At 44.5% G+C, this 18475-nt stretch overlaps 1 protein-coding gene across 8 annotated transcripts in view; it reads right to left on the bottom strand.

Moving 5' to 3' along the window:
- Positions 1-18475, bottom strand: part of fryl (furry homolog, like) — a 78731-nt gene that overhangs the window by 8674 nt on the left and 51582 nt on the right. For 6 of the 8 annotated variants that reach the window (XM_086090289.1, XM_086090291.1, XM_086090287.1 and 3 more), the window contains 25 exons: positions 17980-18134; positions 17793-17892; positions 17386-17554; positions 16953-17221; positions 16099-16239; positions 15852-16020; positions 15682-15766; positions 15215-15327; positions 15003-15153; positions 13906-14009; positions 13648-13830; positions 13343-13571; positions 12834-12955; positions 12004-12191; positions 11631-11725; positions 10949-11556; positions 10317-10585; positions 10102-10242; positions 9032-9232; positions 7946-8107; positions 7791-7865; positions 7319-7495; positions 6258-6458; positions 4696-4896; positions 1375-1781 (listed from right to left, as the gene is read on the bottom strand). In XM_086090289.1, coding sequence (XP_085946415.1) covers positions 1375-1781; positions 4696-4896; positions 6258-6458; positions 7319-7495; positions 7791-7865; positions 7946-8107; positions 9032-9232; positions 10102-10242; positions 10317-10585; positions 10949-11556; positions 11631-11725; positions 12004-12191; positions 12834-12955; positions 13343-13571; positions 13648-13830; positions 13906-14009; positions 15003-15153; positions 15215-15327; positions 15682-15766; positions 15852-16020; positions 16099-16239; positions 16953-17221; positions 17386-17554; positions 17793-17892; positions 17980-18134 — 4715 coding nt within the window. Of the gene's footprint in view, positions 1-1374; positions 1782-4267; positions 4897-6257; positions 6459-7318; positions 7496-7790; positions 7866-7945; positions 8108-9031; positions 9233-10101; positions 10243-10316; positions 10586-10948; positions 11557-11630; positions 11726-12003; positions 12192-12833; positions 12956-13342; positions 13572-13647; positions 13831-13905; positions 14010-15002; positions 15154-15214; positions 15328-15681; positions 15767-15851; positions 16021-16098; positions 16240-16952; positions 17222-17385; positions 17555-17792; positions 17893-17979; positions 18135-18475 lie in introns of those variants that run through there. The other 2 variants (XM_086090286.1, XR_015096570.1) reach the window with 2 other exon arrangements.

Here is an 18475-nt window from a genome sequence, read left to right on the forward strand (position 1 = left end):
GTATTTCTTGTCCCATTTTTCTTTGTCGGTGTATAATGAGATTCGTCCTCATGCCAAATAAGTGCCTTGTCTCAATAAACGCTGCATGTAAACAAACGGCAGTCCACTTCATGATGGATTTGCTGCAGTGCTCCAGCACAACAACACGAGCTATTAGCCACTTAGCATCGCGCATTTCTCTCCCTCTCTCGCTCCGTTTTCTCACGCACGCACGCACGCACACACACATGTATATACAGTACTCACAGGCCCGTGGGACCAAAGAGCCTGAAGAAGCAGACGGAATACAAGTATCTGAAGCCGGCACTGCCGAGCAGCGCCGCCGACACCGTCTCCGTCCTCATCCCCGCTCGCTCTCCTTTTCTCTCTCTCTCTCTCTCTCTCGTAGCACTAGCGCAGTGCAGACAGCCTCCGCATATTGGCGGCCTGGCAGCAGCGAGGGGGGGTACGCGATGGCGGCGGGGGGGGGATGATTCAGTTGGGCATAAATCCTCACAGATGGCCGTATGCTCAACTGTTTAGTGCCCCCCCGCTGTCAACGCACAATCACTCAGAGTGCCCCCCCCACCTGAGCCGCATGACGGTCAATCATGCGTGGTTTACACGACACATGTCTCATGATGCCGACGGGCCGCTGGCGCCTTCCCGTTGCTCGCCGGCCGGCATCAATTCCGACCCGGCGTCCTCCAGCCAGAATTGGCCCACCTTGAGGGGCCCCGCGTCATTCGGGCCCACCTGGGTGGGAGTCGCGCCAGAGAAAAGATTAACCGGCACGCCAAAGTGTTGAGGCGGGGCCAAAACAATGATGTTAAAAGCGGCGGAACCTCGACTGCAGCCAATCATGTCAAAAAACGGTTTCCCCATCGATGACACGGGACAACTGGCGTGGCAAAAATTGGATGCATTTTAATTTTGCATTTAAGTGTATTACAAAAGCATTTTTCCCCCTGATTATCAAATTAATCGACTACTATTTTAATAATCAAGTAATTGATTGCAGCCATTTTTTTATGAAAAATTGTCCAAATCCTGTGATTTCAGCATATGAGCAGTAATTGTTCACTGATTTCTGTAGTCCTTGATGAAAAAAAGACTGATTATTTTCTGTGTTAAAACAAAATAAGACATTTGCAAACATCCGTTTGGACTTTAGAAACCAATGATCGAACTTGTAACATAGTCAATATCAAATGAAGTATGAAATAAACACCAATCACAGGTTAATAATCAGTAATCAGGGAAAGAAATGCTTTTGTAATACACTTGAATGCAAAATTCAAATGAATCAGATTAGTCGATTAATCGAATGAATAATCGATAGATTAATCGATTCTAGAAATAATTTTTCAAAATCCCAAATCTCAATCCACTCACCTGGACATGCCGGAGTAGTCGGCCTCCTCCTCCTCGCAACGTTCGTCCAGCTCCTTCAGGGCCTGAGTCACATCCTCCTCCCACACAGAGCCACAGGTGCTGTCCGGATCCGGATCCGGGTCCGGGTTCAAGTCCGGGTAGAGGTCCGGTTTCGTCTCCGCCTCGGCCGAAGGGTACAGAGGCAGGGCCGTTTGGGGTTCATCCTCACAGAGGGACCCCGGCGGAGTGTCTATGGCCGGCGGCGGAGGGGGGGCCGGGTCCAGGTCCTCCTGAGGCTCCGGGGTCTCCCGGGGGTCCGGGGGGTCCTGCGCCTGCGGGTGTTCGCACAGGTCCAGCCGATCGGGGGGCAGAGGGGGGGCGCTGCCGAAGCCCGTATCCTCGCTGACGCTGCTGCTCAGCTCGTCGGCCTGCAATGTCAGCACATCGTAAATCACTGGGCAAATTGACTTCGAACCTTCGTTAAGGCCTTTACTTAAGAAATGGCATCTCATCTCAATGAGCCAAGCGGGACCTTAAAGTAGCCATTTTTACTTCCTTGGTACGCTAACATCTCCCACGGGAAGCCCAGGAAAACGAGAAGGGCTCAATAAACATGAGGCAATGTGAATCCATCTTGGAAACGCCATTAGAAATTGCACCCGGGTGCCAATAAAGCACATGAGGAAACGACCGGAGAGGGGAAAGAGAGATGAATGACATCGCCTTTGAGTGATTTAGCATCGTCCTTACATGCAGTTTTGGATACCGAGTGTGCTGGAGGCCATTCTGTGGGACATTCCTCACACATGCAGATCATCTCGAGCAGGTGTTTGTTAGGGTTTCCTTCACAGTCGGCACTCATAAAAGTAGCATGCAAGAAAATCGGACCAGAGACCAGATTCGAACCTCAACCTCAGACCTGTGAGGCAGACACGCTAACCACTAGTCCACTGTACTCTCCTGACTTGCCACAGTGATAAATAATGCAACAACTTATTTACATTCCATAGCAGTGAACAATCTTCGGAATGACGGCACATGAATCCAAATAATCAAATGAAAGCACTTGTTTTAAAAAATTATAATTATTTTTTTTGGGGGGGGGGGGGGGGGGGTCGTCATCTAATGCATTGCGCGAGGCCAGCGTGGCAGACGGCCAGTACATCAGGGAGGAGAGACGGACGGGCTGCTATATTACGGAAAGCTTTTAGAAAGTGGCCGTCCGGCAAGGGAACGAGCAGAGTATTGATGGTTTTTATCCGGGGGGCTCATTACGCTAAGAGCTGCGGCTGCGATGTCCTTGGGATGACATCGAAAACAGTGACTCGATTGAAAGAAAGAAAAAAAGTTGAGTACGCATCCGGGAACACCCGCTCTCGTCATTCATTCACACACATTTATGTGCAGGAAAAGGAGATTCCTCACATGGATTACATACAATTGATATCATTTTGGGACAAAATGGAACTTATGAAAAGTATATTTTTAATTCCTTGTTATTTGCTGCCTTCAAATCATACTTTTTTGTCAAATGGATTTTCATTATAATTCAACTCTTCAACATTTTAGTGGGTTTGACGTTAGTTTTCAACTAAATTACATGATTTATTAATTATTGGACAATGGAGCAATTTCATGTAATTTCCCATAAGAGGCGTTTAATGGCTTACTGCACTTCAACTGAGCAAATCAATGACACAATCTTTATTTTCACAACGTGGAGAAGAATTACATTTGAATTCAGTAAGTGGTTGCTCCCACTGCTGGCTGAGGAAAGGCTTTAATACTGATCATTTGAGGGGGAAAACCGAAAAATATATAAGTAACACAGAAAAATGAGGACCGTCAATATTAGTGCTTTCATTTTGAGTTAATTTAATTTCCAGTATTTTTGTAATGCGAAATTAATGGGCGGCCATTAATGCACACACACAGCAGACACGTACGTCCACGTCAAAATTTAGCAGTAATAAATGTATTAATAATGCATACATTTGTGGAGACTGGTCTTGCAAATGCAACTCCGCCATCTAGTGGCAGAAAAATCACCTCAACACAAATCAATATCACACTTGTTTTTTGTTTTTTTTACAGACAGGGCATCTTTTTAATTTTAACCAAATGTTATGAATTATTATGAAATTACTTATCAACGACTCAAAGTTGCAGCCATATTTCTATTAGTGTTTTCCCCCACTTTTATTTAACGAGAATATGAAAAATTTAGATTTTTTTTTGTACATTTAGAACAGATATAAAAGTTGTGATTAATAAACTATTGAAGTCGTGTGATTAATTATGATTAAAAATGTTAATCGCCTGACACTCCTGATAAAAATGTAATTATTTTTAGATTGTTTTACAAGCTGCACATTGTGCAAAAACAACAACTGCAATTTGAAGGGTTAGAATGAATGTTATTTTATACTAATGGCGCGCGCTGAGTTCATAAAATAACCAAAAACATCTTAAATCACAGACTGTCAAAAAACAGACATTTGGAAAAGGGGAATGAAACAAAAATGGTTTAAACTGTTGTTTTTGGTGAGTATTTTGACACAAACTGAGAATACAATAATTTTATTGATAAAATAAATAACTGTTGCTTTTTTTAAATGTATTTTAAATTTAATTTTTTATTATTATTTCATTTTTTTATTATTTATTTCATTTTTACCTGATCTAGAGTAATGAGTAATCTACTACACAAGGCCTATATCTGGCCATTCTAAAAATTCCCCTAAAAAATGTTAATCGTGGTCAAGACAATGCAAGAAAGGTCAGAAACACAACAACACATTCATGTACTCATCATCATCATCATCGTTAGCACATGTGACGATTTCCAAGCAGTGAATGGCAAGTGAGTGTTTGTTAGCAAGTGAGTGGACTCAAGCCCACGTGTCATACTCACACATGCGTTCCGTGGCGGTTACGGCGGCGGCGTCCAGTTCACAAGTGTTTAAATGGGAGGATTTTTTTTCTTTTTTTTTTTCTTTTTAGTAGTTATTGGGGGTGAGCAGTTACAGCTGACCTGAGGTGAGTCTGGTTTTTCTTGCCTCTCTCCCCCAAAATCAAATGCGAAAGCCCCACCACATTCATTATCACCCAGAGGAGGGGGAAAAAAAGGAATAGAGAGCCAGCAAGCACTACACCACCCACAAATGCAGCAGAAAGAAGACAAAAAGCTTTACAAAAAGCAGTAAAAGTTGAAATAAATGAGCATCCAAGCGCCATCCTGAGCAGTGCCGTCACAAAAGTGAAACGTTGAAGGCAAAACGAGGAGAGCTAGAAAGCACCCCAAGAGCACCACAATTTGTCACTGCTCCCCACTGATCGCACCTCAGGCAGCTGGCTGCTGGTGCTGTCTGAGCGGGCCGTCTCCAACGCGGGGCTATCGGGCCGCAGGAAGGAGGCGGGACGGCGGAGGGGCGCCAGGGCCGAGGCCTCCTCGGCCGGGGCGCCGCCCGACGACTCGTGGGACTGCTGCAGGGAGTCCACGTGGTTGGAGGCCGTGTCGTCTGTGGCCGAGTCACTGTTGAGCTGGGGAGACATTTTCAAAGAGGGTTAGTTAGCCGTTGTAGAGCCGGAACGTGTGGAAGATATGGACAAAAGTATTGGGACAGGAGGCTTTTCAACCACAGCAAGGAGAAATGAAAGGAAGTTTTGTACTTGAGCTCTTCTGGGAAGACCTTTTTTTTTTGCATTCATTTGGCAGATTTTTGTTTGTTTTATTTAATTTTTTTAAGTTTGTTAATTATAAATACAATTAAAAAATGAGAATTCATTATTTTATTTTTCAAATTATTTTACCTATTTATTTGCCTATTTTTGATGCACATTAAAACGCTTTATTGCATTTGATACGTGCTTCTTGCATCAATGACGTAATTAAAAATGGGATTTTTTTTTAATGCTAGAGCATACAGAAAGAAGGCTTTGATGCAGCCTCTGAACTGAAGACAACGCTTGAAGCAATGGTATTCATTACAAAATCGGCCAGCAGGTGTCAGCAGAGTATAAGAGATCAACCAGGGCCATGTTGCAAAAAGGCTTTCCCCCCACTGTTTTCAACAGATTTGTGAATAATGATGAAACTTAGCTATATTCTAATGCTAATTGCTGCAAAACGAAAACAGATAAAAATATACATTTTTCCTGATGAAAGAAGAAACTCTAATCTTTCTTTTGGTAGGTTTCATGTTTTTATAGCAGTAGAAAACAATATTTGGTGGGCCTTGCAAAATCAGTTAAAATCCAGTAAAACAGCTGGAAGCGAAGGGGGTTGCTTCAGTGAAAATGGTAGCCAGTCAATGAGTTAAAATGAACTTACATTGGCATTTTTGCATTTATTCCATTTTACAAAAAAATATTAAATTATTATTTAATGATAGAATGAATTTTAACAGTAAGAACACATTTTAATTTTATCAAAGTAAACATTACACAGGATCAAAAACTTGTATTTCAAGGCATTATTGTGTTTTAATAAGAAATGTATTTACCCATTAATTATGATTCATATTTATATATATTTTTTTACTTATTGATTTCAAGTACTTCATATTTAATTGTTTTAAGTTAAGAATTCTTAATATGCAAGGACCCATGACCATATTTTTAAGCTTTCCTTGAGCTACAACGCCGTACTCCAACCAGAAAAGGGGGCAACAGAGAGCTTAAAGAGGTGCGAGCTACAACCACCATAGAAGAGGGACCACCAGCCAAGAAGCAAGCACCAAGCCCCTCGCGTCCACACAGCTCCAGCTCAACACACAATCTCAATCAAGCACAAACAGCACACAGCCGGCTGTGTGAGGAGCGTGGCAGGTTGGGAGGGGTGCAGGAGGGCGGAGGTCGGGGGGAGGGTTGTTTTGATGGACCCTGATTAGAGTGCGACTTACGCGGCCGGAGCGGCTGAGAATCTGGCTAGCGCTCAGTACCTCCTCCTCGGACGACTCGTCCGTGTCCTCGTGGTTGGTGAGGTTGAGGCTGGGCGTGCTGCCGGCGTATTGGCACTCCTGCAGAGACGGCGTGTCGCCCTTGTCCATGCTCTCCAGGGAGCGGCGGCGGACGCCCCAGTTGAAGTTGTCCATGCTCTCCCCCTGCAGGACACACGCCGGCACAGCAGTGAGACCGAACGGAAAATTGGAAGCTTGACTGACACTTACACACACGCAGCATGCGCTTCACTATGGCTCACACACACGCACGCACGCACATGAGAAACTAACAAAACAAACATGAAGCTGTGATTGTATATCAAAACAAAAGTAACACTTGATGCAGGGACACCAGATGGAGTGTAGAAGACATCCAAAGTAATGTACACATATACTGATAATTAGGTCAAATTTTTTATTTTGAGTTATTTTTTAAGCTTTACCATCAGAGTCAGCAAGAGTCTAATGATCACATCTCTAAAAAGTTATATTAGTGATTGTCCTGTGGTGTGAGGCGTGATTTTTGCCAAAAGCCATGGTTATGCAAAGGCCAAATTGGGGGCAAACAGTTAGCCTAGCTTGTTCTATTTTTTTCTCCTAGTCCTAACTCTCTTCATCTTTATATTTTCCATCAGTTTGGATGCCCTGTGTGACTCTACTGCCTCCAAGAGGTCAGTATTGGTAATACAACTGATTATGTGTGTCTGAGCTGGGTCATCTGGAGTATTTATCGCAGATTTCAAAAATAAACTGACATGTTTAAAGAGTACATGTGTACCCCGCTTAAGCTGCTCACAAGACTTACCTGCAACTCCTTGTGGCAAAAGAAGAGAAGGAACATGGATGTTATAAGACACTCTGGACAACTAAGATGCACGGTAAGTACAAACACGGACACGCAATTCGTGTGCGATAAGAAGATTAAACATAATGACACTTGGAGTGAGTCAACATGGAGGGAAATTGGATGAGTCACATTCCCAGAAAAGGTACCAGGAAAGTCCTAGTATGTCTTTTCTCACCTCGGCGTCCTCCAGCTCGATGTCTAAAAAGTCAAAGTCCTTGAAGACGCCAAACTGCTGCTCACTACCGAGCTCCTCTGCCTGCACCTCTTCCTCTCGTACCGCCTCCTCCACGGTCGGGATCAGACTGGTCTGCTGGTCGGCCGAGTCCAGGTCTTCGCTGGACGAGAAGACTACCTGTTAGTGGGGGGGGGGAAACACAAAGAAATAGTTATACAATGCGGCAAAAAGTGAGTGCAGCCCTCACATCTTTGTAAATGTGAAATCTTTTCATGGGACAACACAAATTTACTGCAACGTGAAGTAGTCAGTCTACAGATTGTAGAACTGCACATTTACTGACCAATGAAAATTATAGCCATTAATGCCTAAACTCCTGAAAACAATGTGGAGCAGAGCAAACTGCCAATATGCTGTATGTGAAATTCACAGAGACCTTGTTGGAAGCTTTAGCATAGGAGAGAAGTCTTACAGATGGGTTTTTGGGAATGCCAGATTCCGGACCGCATAGACACAGAACATTCATAAGTCTCTCTCTGGTTCTTCTCTGTAAAAGGCACAAAAACACGAAAACATTTCAAATCCAGCTGATCAAAGGGGAAAAAATGTCCAGTTTTTCTGTTATACCTGAGAAAGTTGCGGCCTCTTCCAGCTAACTGGCACCAGGCCGTTGGAATTGGATCCCGAGGATGTAGAGGACGTACTCCTGGTGACGGCGTTCATCTGCGCTAGCCCGTTCCTACCGACCGCTGTGCGCTGATCCCCGTATTTATGTCCAATGATGGGGGTCTACAGAGTCACATGATTATCAGTAAGCACCGAGTAATTGACATCCCCCTCGAAAAAGGTTAGGCTATAGATGCTATGAAATGGTGCCAAAGCACTACTTTTTTTTATTAGACAGGGATTTTTTTCCCACGGCAGGATAGGTTGCACTCCCAAAAATTTAAATTTGCAAAAGCATGGTGTAACACTGTACAGAGGAGATGGAGATGATTTTTCAGTTCTCATCATTTAGCATTTGTTAGTCAGTTAACTCATTTGCTCCCGAAAACACATAAATATGTTTACGACGGACTCTTGACGCATGTCAAGATGCTAATTATCTCAGTCGCGTAGTGCTGATGCTAATCGACAAGTTAGCAAAATGAGTAAAAAACAAGACACATTTGGAAAGTTTCTTTGCAACGGAGAAACGGCCCAGTGATGAGACAACACAGGAGCGTATGACCAAGAAGAAAAAGAAAGGCGCATAGCAAAAACAGCTACAGGTGAATGAATTTAGCGTTATGGTGAGTGAGTTACTCATGGACTTTATATTTGTTCTGTGGTGCCTTGTTATGTTGGCGGCGCCAACATATTGTAACAAACTAAGAGTGTTGTGTGTTCCGGGGTTGCCATTTCTGTTTAGCACTCCGTCCGACTGTTAGTATACGCAACACAGTATTCTGTTGACCGTGCAAAATCTGTCAAAATACAGTAAAACAGCTGGGAGCGAAGGGGCTTGCTTCAGTGAAAATGGCTGCCAGTGAATGACTTCATAACATTAACAAAGCTTTGGAAACACGTTTTGCTAGCATAATAGCATTAAGCCAACGCAAGCTAGTTCCTAAACATCACGCCACATGTAACATGATTGATATTTTCTTCATTTCAGGACAGTTCAATGTGAGCACTTTAACCGCCTCGAGACAACAGAATAAACAAGTTCACCTCCGAGATGTCAAAGTGGAAGTCCAGCGTCTTCCCGGGCAGCTCCTTGGAGGAGTTGTTGAAGATGCGCGTGAAGGCGATTTCCGGCGAGCCGCACGACTCGCTGCTGTACGAGCGTTGCACGTCGTCGGGCACGACGAGGCTGGCTGAGCGAGAAACCACCAGCTTCAGAATGTTTTGCGCCTCCTTCCAGTGAGGACTCTGGAAGGAAAGACGAGAGAGGAGATGCAGATGAGCAGAGTTTTGGGTGGAATTGTGGAATGCGAAGGCAAATATTTTGACCGATCCCTGCCCATGGCTCACAGCGGTTAAAAAAGCAAACCACTACATCAGCGAGATTAGAGAGCTAGAGGAGGTCATAGCGTTGAACAGATTTATAAAACTGTAAAACAGATGACAAAAAGTTGCAAATACTTATCAAAAAGCAAATACAAAATCCAACATGTAAAATAGGTGATCAAAAATAACAAATATCTGGGGGGGTAAGTTGTAAAAAATCAGGCACCTCACCAACCCCCCCCCAAAAGACAGATCTGACAAAATCTCAGCAAAAAAAAAAAAAAAAGAGGTAAAAATAAAACAATATTTTTTGATCCACTGCACACGCTCATTATCTCCTTTTACTAATCAGTTAATTGCTTGCATCATTTAAAATTGGAAAAAAAAATTACCCCAATAGTTAGACATGAACAAATATTCTGAATGTCATACGCAAACATTTATTAAATGCATGTAGCTATGTTTATTGCTCAAACACAACCTGCGCTACCTTTAACATAACCATCCGCTCTCACACTAAAAGATCATCTACGGTCAAAATTAATAGTGCGATTAATCTACGTTAATACAAGATTATTTAATGTCATAATTTTTTTGTGATTAATTAATTAGTTAAAACTTTAACTTTGACAGTACCAGTAAAAACATGTTATACTGGCAATTCTAAAACTTTTTTGCTCTGGCAGGACTCAGTCCGTCTCCCCTGCAAATGGCTTTACTTCATAAGCACTAAAAGGGGCTTGGGTCACTTGTGTCAAAAAGCGTGTTATTGGTGCGCGGCGGATTCTGACCTGAACATATTTGCCTATGATCTTCATTATCTCCAGGTTGAACTGCTTGACCGGGGCGGCCGAAAGATCGATATGACTCAGCAGGCTGTAGATAATCTGCAGCAACGACTGCTGCATGCCGGGAAGGCCCTTCTCCAGCAACTGGCAACACAACACTCGATTAAACACCAGCGCACGCGGACGCCGGTTGGCGTATGCTTTTTTTCTGGGCGCACCTCGGCCAAGTAGGTGACCAGGTTGAGGGTGATGTCGGCGAAGGCGTCGTGCACGTAGCGGCACACCACGTTGATCCAGTTGGCGCAGTCGCGCGAGTAGCTGTGCGTGCTGTACAGGCTCATCATGTGCGCCAGGTTGGACAATGTGGCCGACTTGTCATCGGCGCACAGTTTGGCGATTTTGTCCGCCGTCTCCTTGCAGAAGGCCGTGGGGCTGTCAAAGTGCTGGATAAGGTGCGGCAGCAGGCACAGGATGTTCAGCGGGAAGCCTGTCGCGGGGACATCAACACATATTAGAACCAGAGAAGCCAGGAAACCTTGGCGTTCACATCTTCCCTCAAAGATGGAAAGGAAAGGAGACAAAAACATAACCAAAAAACTGGATAATTTTTTTTTTTTACAAATAAATAGATGTAAAAAAAAAAAAAACCTAAAACAGGCTAAAAAGGATGAAATAAAATCAAACATTAACAACAAAAAGAATGAAAAATATTCAACAATCTAGCAAAAAACTGACGTATTAACCCAGACAGCCAGGCAATTTGTTGCTAAATGCTATGTTGCTGTTACATTGCCCGAGTAGGCATGGGACAATGCCACATGTGACCGAAGCGAAGATCAAGTCAACTTGCCTGCCAGTTGCGAGGGGTCAATGAGCGCGTGCCTGGAGACGCTGATGAGCTTGCTGAGCAGGTGGATGGTGAGCTCCTGCGTGGCCGTGGAGGTGAAGCCCTTGAGGAAGAGTTGCAGCAGCCCCGGGAAGCTGTACCACTTGAGCTTGGCCTGGATCCTCTCCAGATGCTCCCTGTTGTCCTCGCGCTCCAGAGGAAGCTGACCCAGCAGCTTGTTGAGCAGCCGCAGCGCCAGCAGGTACTCAAACTCGTAGTCCGACTCCAGCAGCGAGGCGGCGATCCAGAACACCGTGGCCATCAGGTTGGTGGGGTCCACGGGGGGGTCGGCGTCACGGCCCGGGCCCCCGCCGCCGCCCGGGCCGCCGCCCAATGCTGATAAGCTACGGGTGCGCGCCAGGTTGCCGTGGCTGCCCGCGAGGCGGTCGGCCACGTCCAGGGTGTTACTGCGCCGCCGGTCCGCCTTGCGCTCGCTCATCAGGCTGGCTCGCAGGGAGTTGCTGCGGTTGTGCGCGCAGTGGAACAGCCCGCCGTTGCTCAGGTTCAGCTGGCCCGTGCTCTTCCTGTTGGCCGCAAACTTGGGCCCCAGAAGGTGATCGCAGGCGGAGGTTCTGAAAGAGACAAATGAAAATTAAGCGCAGAGAAGATGAGCCCAGCACGAGTTCACGGGAATGACAGGACGTACTGGACTAAGGCTGTGAGGAGGTCGTAGTTTTTGACCGTGTCTGCCAGTGTGTCGATGCCAGACTCCAGCGTGAGAAGAAGTTCGATGACAAATCCCTGAGGAGGCAAAAAAACAACAACCAATATCTTAGTGTACAGCGTCCAATAAGCAATAAAATATGCATTTAGAAGTTTTCTGTAACTTTTCTATCAGACTGGATGATGGCCTGCCCAAATGAAGCTCCTCCCTCTCACTTTAACCGGTTGATTGCACCAAAATGCCACTAGATGGCATCAAAGCGACACATTAGACACAGCTTTGGCCCTGATGCTGCTTTCTCTATAATAAGTCTGTACTTTCTTTTTCCAGAACCACAAGTTTAATAAGTCCTGACCTGAGCCTCCTCTCCGGGGTCCCCCACAGTCTCGACCAGCCTGGAGAGGATGTCGGACAGGGTGGCGGGAGTGAGCGGTTGCTTGAGTGCTCGGAATATCTGGAAGGAGCGGCCGGCATAGTGGCGGGAGGAGCACGAGAGTGCCGTCTGCAGGGCTACGTCGCTCAGCAGAGAGTCGAGCAGAAAACCTAAAAGGGAAAAAATATATCATACAAAAAAATAATAAGTTGATATTCAAAGTACATAAAACCACAGGTACAGTAAATAACTTACTTTAAGGGTCATACATAGCAATGCTAATTTAGTTAGCCCTTTTATGGCATTTTTCATTATGTGTTAGCATTAACTTTGCACAATAGTTTTTTTTCAATATAATGAGAACACGAAAAATAACCACAACATAGTGAGGAGAATGGAAAGTGAGGAAATTAAAACAAAGCATTCAATATGGCAAAAAAATGAAACTACATGTTTTAAGAACATGCGATGCTAGCAAAAGCCGATCAAAACAAAAATCCTGCGAGACTGCTTAAATGTTCATCATTTTATATTTGAGATAATTGATTGACCTGGCCAATTATCGGAGCCGATATTGGGCGGTATAGGCCTTTTCTTTTTCTTTTTCTTTTTTCTGACAGCCGATCTGAAATCTAAATCTAAAACCTACATACATATTGATGTTTACTACATTTTAATTGATTTTACACATTTTCATGCTGAACAGTGATTATATTAGTGTGCAAATTTGTGAAAAGCATTAAAAACAACAACTGCTATAAACTACAGATTTCTGAGTTGTTGTTGTGTCTGTCTGTCTGGACAACACGTACTTGGTTGGGAAAGTTTGAAAACGGCCATGACGTGTCGGACAAACACGCTCAGCTGCTCGGCACTCTTGATGTTGGGGTTCTTCGGCGACACGTCTTCGTGGTTCCAGAGTGGTCCACGCTTCCTAACAGATATAGAGAGGGAAATTTTCAAAACTTAAATATCATTTTTTAGTATCCCCTTCTGAATTTCAAATTTTGCTATCAAAGAAATGAAATCTGGCAACAACAAAAAAACAAACAGATAACCTGTTAAAAATCTAACAAAAAAAGAAAAATCTGATAAAACATGGACAAAACTGGGCAACAACTGACAAAATAATTTACATACAAAGAAATTGACAAATCATTCAACATAAATCGGGCAGAATACTGACAAATAGAATAAAAAAGAAAAACAACAGCAAAAAAAAAAAAAAGTTAAAGAACCTGCCAAAAATATGGACAAAATAGGATAAAAACTGACAAAAACAGATACAAATCAAACAAATATTAGCAACAACACTTCTCACCTGGAGGTTATGAACTCTATGAGCGCTTTGACCTTCTCGTCTTTCTCGACCGTGGCGTCCACTTCGCTGAGGAGCGAGGGGGATGTGTGGGACAGGTGGGACAGGTGGGACAGGTGCGAGAGGGACGAGCCGCCGGCACCCATGCTGATGCTGGACGACGTGGAGCTGGTGCTCAGACCCGAGTCCGTCACCGGCGACGGCTGGCAGTCGGGCAGCAACTCTTGCACACCTGCACCCACAAAAACGTTACATCACAACGTAACATCCACCTTCACACACAAATGACATTTGTAGAACATCGGGACCTGTGAAGAGGAACTCGGGCGGGGGAGGCTTGACGGTGAGCACCCTGGGGTCGTTGAACTCCCTGTTGCGGAGAAGCACCTTGGCCACGCCCTGAACGCTGCTGTTGGCGCCCTGCACGATGAGCAGATGAAGCAGGAGGCGCTTACAGTGTTCGTATACCTCCGGGTGCTGATGGTCGAACCCTGGCGGGGACATGGCAGCATTAGCACGAAGGCAGATCTCAATTGACATCAACAAGCGGCGGGCAAGCGAGTTACCTATAAAAATGGCATGCAGCAAGAGATGCAAATATGCACTCCACTCCACTTTGACGCCGTGGTCCACGATGAGGTCGGTTAGTAAGATGACGGCGATGTTACATCTGAAACAACAGCAAACACACTTAAGCGTTTTCATACTTTTCAACTTTGACCTCTGTAGTACTGAGCATTAGCTTTACATCATTTTTGTTTTGTTTTGATTTTATTAGATTTGTCATATTTTTGTCTTTTTTGTTAGCATTTTTGCCACAATTTTGTCAGTAATTTGTTTTTGTAATATACCCTGAATTTGTGTGCAAATTTGAACACATTGTAATATAAAATATTTGCGAATTTGCTGTTTTGTCTTGTCTTTTAGGGTTAGGGTTAGAAATAAACCACACACTATTTTATTTATTTATTTTCCTCGTTATGTGAGGGATTTCACTCAAAGGAGTTAAGTTGTTAAAAAAGGTGAACCCCCCCTTTTGGGAATGCCGGGCACATTAGTCAGGTTTCCATCCAAATGTTTCGAAATTTTTAAGCGAATTTTGTGAAAATGAGCAAAACGGACATGAGACTTATGCCCGTTTCCATCATTTTTTCTTTTGCGAATATTGAGATGGGGCTCTCCGCTGTAGGTGGCGCTATACACCATAGAGATGTGATCCACCAGTAATTTAAAAGAAGAAGAAGAACAGGAAGCGACTTTGCCGTTTCCCATCTAAAATGACATTAATATTCGCTTCTTTAATTAATTCCAAAAATATTTCTGTTTCATCTCCCCCCAAAAATACCTTTCTTTATCGTCCGCCATTGCTTTGTGATTACAAACGTACGAGAGACATAATATCCGGTCAAAACGTGCGACGTGTATCCGGTCTTGCCAGCGGTTATTCGCAAAACCTGTTTCCATAGCCAAAATTCACATTTTCCCTTTTTCCATGCGCTTTAAAATCCACCCCCTCCAAGCGTAAAAGCTTTTTTGGAGCAAATTTTGGGCCCTTTTTTCGAATTTCTAGCGTTTCTATTTAGTTTTATTTTCGCATTTCTTGAAAATTTGGATAAAAATGGGTGGATGGAAACCCAACTAGTGTGAGGCCGAGGTGGCGTACCTGTGTAGTGCTACAGCTGGGGTGTTGGTCTCCGGCAGGTAATCCAACAGTGGGGACCAGCAGCCGCCCGTTGGGGGGAAGGGGAGAGGCTCTGGCCGGTTGTGATCCATCACTTTCAAGCGCCAGTTGGCATAAAGCGGCATGGAGTCGCCTGGAAGAAGAGATCGGTTAGCCGATCATTCATGTTGACGGTCACGAGAGTTTGGGCTTACTTTTCTCTTCTTCGTAGGAGCCTCCTGAGCTGCTACTGTAACGAGACTCCAGGCGGTGGTGCTGGCGGTTCAGGTTTGCGTTCAGACCGCCGTAGATGTCCAGGTGCGTGTAACTACAAAACACAAATACTTCCGTTTTACATATGCTACACTGACCAACATTTACAACCTAAATTATAATGCTTAAATTGTGTTATTTTATTCCAAGCAGTCTATTATCTTTCATAACATTTCTCCTATCAGTCCTGTTTCTCGTAAATGCGCCTGCACACCTTCAAGTATGAAATAAACAAGCAGATAAACCTTTAGTTATCGGCCTAGTTTTATAATTCATAATTCAATAATAATTATAAGTCAAACCCAAAACATAAGCATGTGTCCCCCCCAACATGCTATGCCACTTGAGAGCAAAAAAAAATAAATCTAACTTGAACTATTTAAATCCATCCTCAGAGAAAGCTTTGTACCTGTCCTCTATGTTAGAATCTTTGACCTTGCCGTCATGATGACCATCGTGTCCCGGCACCATAGTGTTGCTGCTGGACGTCGTACCTACGGGACAAAATGGACGTGACGTGACGTGATTTGATTTTACGAGTTCCACAAACTGCGGCAGTCAGAGTGTCATGCGGCTAACCCGAGGTAACCGAAGGGATCTTATAGCTGGAGCTGATGCGGTAGTAGGGCGGGTTGTCCATGTGAGCGACGGCCGAGCTGACGGCGTCCGTCAACTCTAGCTCGCTCATCAGCTCCTCCAGCAGCTGCATAGTCTTGTCTCGGCCCAGGTACACCACCACTCGCTTTACCTGCAGAGACACGGGAGCGGGACGAGTGATGGGGGGACGCGCCTTTGAGATATTGCAACATGCAAAAATGAGACTCACGTAGGGCAAGAGGCTGGGCTCGCTGCTGACTCCGGACATGCTAATGAGGAAGTGCAGGATTATCTTGAGGTTCTTAGGCCAACTGTCTGCTAAGGTGGTCCACACGTTCTCAATCTCCGACCAGGCAAACTCGTCCCCGTACTGAAAGTTAATGAAAGGTCATGTCAGGGATGATAAGCACTGAATGGTCACTCCCATTACACATCAGTCGCACTGACTGCCGAGCTCCTCCTGTCCCATCTATTTTTTTTTCTTCTTGGTATTTGTTTTACTTTTTGTACTTTTTTTTTTATATATTGTTAGGACTTTATAGTTATGTTAGCTTTGGTCTGATTGTATTTTTTTTCTTAAGTACACGTAGATTTTTGACAAATATTTGTCAGCATTTGACCATATTTTACCGAATTTCTGTCAGCTTCTATCCGTGTTTTGTTTGATATTTATACTTTTTTTGGGAAGGTTTTCAGTTTCTGCCATTTTAGTGTAATTTTTCTCATATTTATATACATTTAGTCATGTGAATTTTTTGTCATTTTTCTTTAAGTGTCAAATTTTTGTGAGTTTTACTATATTTGTAGTTATTTTATTTTTATCAATAAAAATTTTAAACTTTTTTTGCTCCCAAAAACCTACAAAAGTGTTCTCTTTTAAATATTGCCATGGTCCCAAAAACATATATATATATTTTTTTGCTTCAGTGAAAATGGCTGCGAGTGAATGAGTTCAGTGCATTATGATTCTGATTCTGTCCCAACCCAAATCCTCATCTGTCTCACTGTATTTCCAATAAATATCTACCTCAATACAAATAACAGAGCGAGCACGAATCCATCCGAGTGCATCATCTGACCCACCTTGGCTGTCATGAACATGAGGTTGTTGAGCACCATGGTGGTGGCCCGGGGCGAGCCCCATCCCTCCCCGTGTAGCCAGCGCCGGCTGTTGACCATCATAGTGTCTCCGTCCTGCGCGTCCTCGTCCTCCTCGCTGCTGACGGGGTCCTCTGGGCGCCGCATGGCGGGCTTGAAGTCCACGAGCTCCACGTTGTTCATCCAGGGCAGGAGATAGTGCAACATCACTTGGCGCCCGCCGGGGTGCGCCGTTTGGATACGCTGGCTCACCTCTGCGTACCCAGGGACAGAAAACGTTGAAAAAGCTTGCAAACAAATCTTTTTTATTTTTTTTTAACAGTGCATATGTCCGCTCCTCACAACCCATCATGACCACCACCACCACAACAAGAAGACTAGCACCCTGCTAAGAGCAGGAATTGTAAGAGCTGGTGACCTGAGAAAATGGGCAGCGTGAGCTCTGGGTACGTCCTGGCCAGCTCCTCGGATAGCTGGTAGTACGACATGGAGTAAAGGTGCGGCAGAGGTGAGGGTGGCGTCAAGATGCCGTCCGCTCGCAGGATCTCCAACTTGTGGGCGTAACGGAAAAACTTTGGTTCCAGTATCTGTGGATATGCACAAAAAATACAAATAAAAAAAATTATAATTGCACATTAATGTACATCATAATAATTCAATGAGCACCGTGTTGCTCATCTTTGTGTGCACCATGGCCACCAGGGGGCAGTATAATACATAGAGAATAAAGAATAAAGTATCATCACATAGTAAACTTCAACCAGGAGTGGCAATGAACAGCTTGATGTGTCCATTTTTATTTTTATCTTTAAACTATTCTCTCACCTGTAACAGTTGCATGGCCACCTCGTAGATATCCCGGGAGGAGTCAGCGGCCTTGAACAGAATCAGGTTCAACAGCACCACAGTGTCAAACTGATAATCCCTAAAGGCAAAGCAATAAAGTGTTAGAAACAAAGTGAAATAGCAACAACAGCAGACAGAGTGTAAGAGGTGGAAGGGGGCCTCGTACCTGTTATGAAAGACGTTGGCGATGGCCCGGAAGCAGCCTGCGGCCACGCGGCGTGAGCCCGTGTAGCAGCGGTCCACAGCCCAGAACATCAGGTTGCTCTGGTCCGGGTTCAACTCCAACAGCAGCATCACCGCTTCACAGCCCAACTGGTGAACCTGAAGGAGACCGTTAAATATTAATTTTTGCACGGAAAGGAGGAAAGGCATTTCGGGATTTCCGAACTTCCAGTCCATCCCAATCCCCCCCCCGAGCCACCCCCACCCCATCCCATTTTCAGCGCATTGTGGGCTGCACGTCAGGATGAAATTTGTGCTGAAAAGGGTTGGCAGTACCTCTGAACAACACTAGGGGGCCCTAGTTGCACACCATCAGTGGTGTGACCTCAACCTTCTGGGTTATGCCAAGCAAAACAGACAGGCTCATTGACATAGCACCTATGTTATGCAGTTAGAATGCGTTATGTAACCACGTTGCTCTTTAGACTATTCTATTCATT

The sequence above is a fragment of the Leptonotus elevatus genome, chromosome 11 (genome assembly GCF_054856555.1).
Source record: "Leptonotus elevatus isolate MCC_2025b chromosome 11, RoL_Lele_1.0, whole genome shotgun sequence".
Classification (NCBI taxonomy): Eukaryota; Metazoa; Chordata; class Actinopteri; order Syngnathiformes; family Syngnathidae; genus Leptonotus; species Leptonotus elevatus.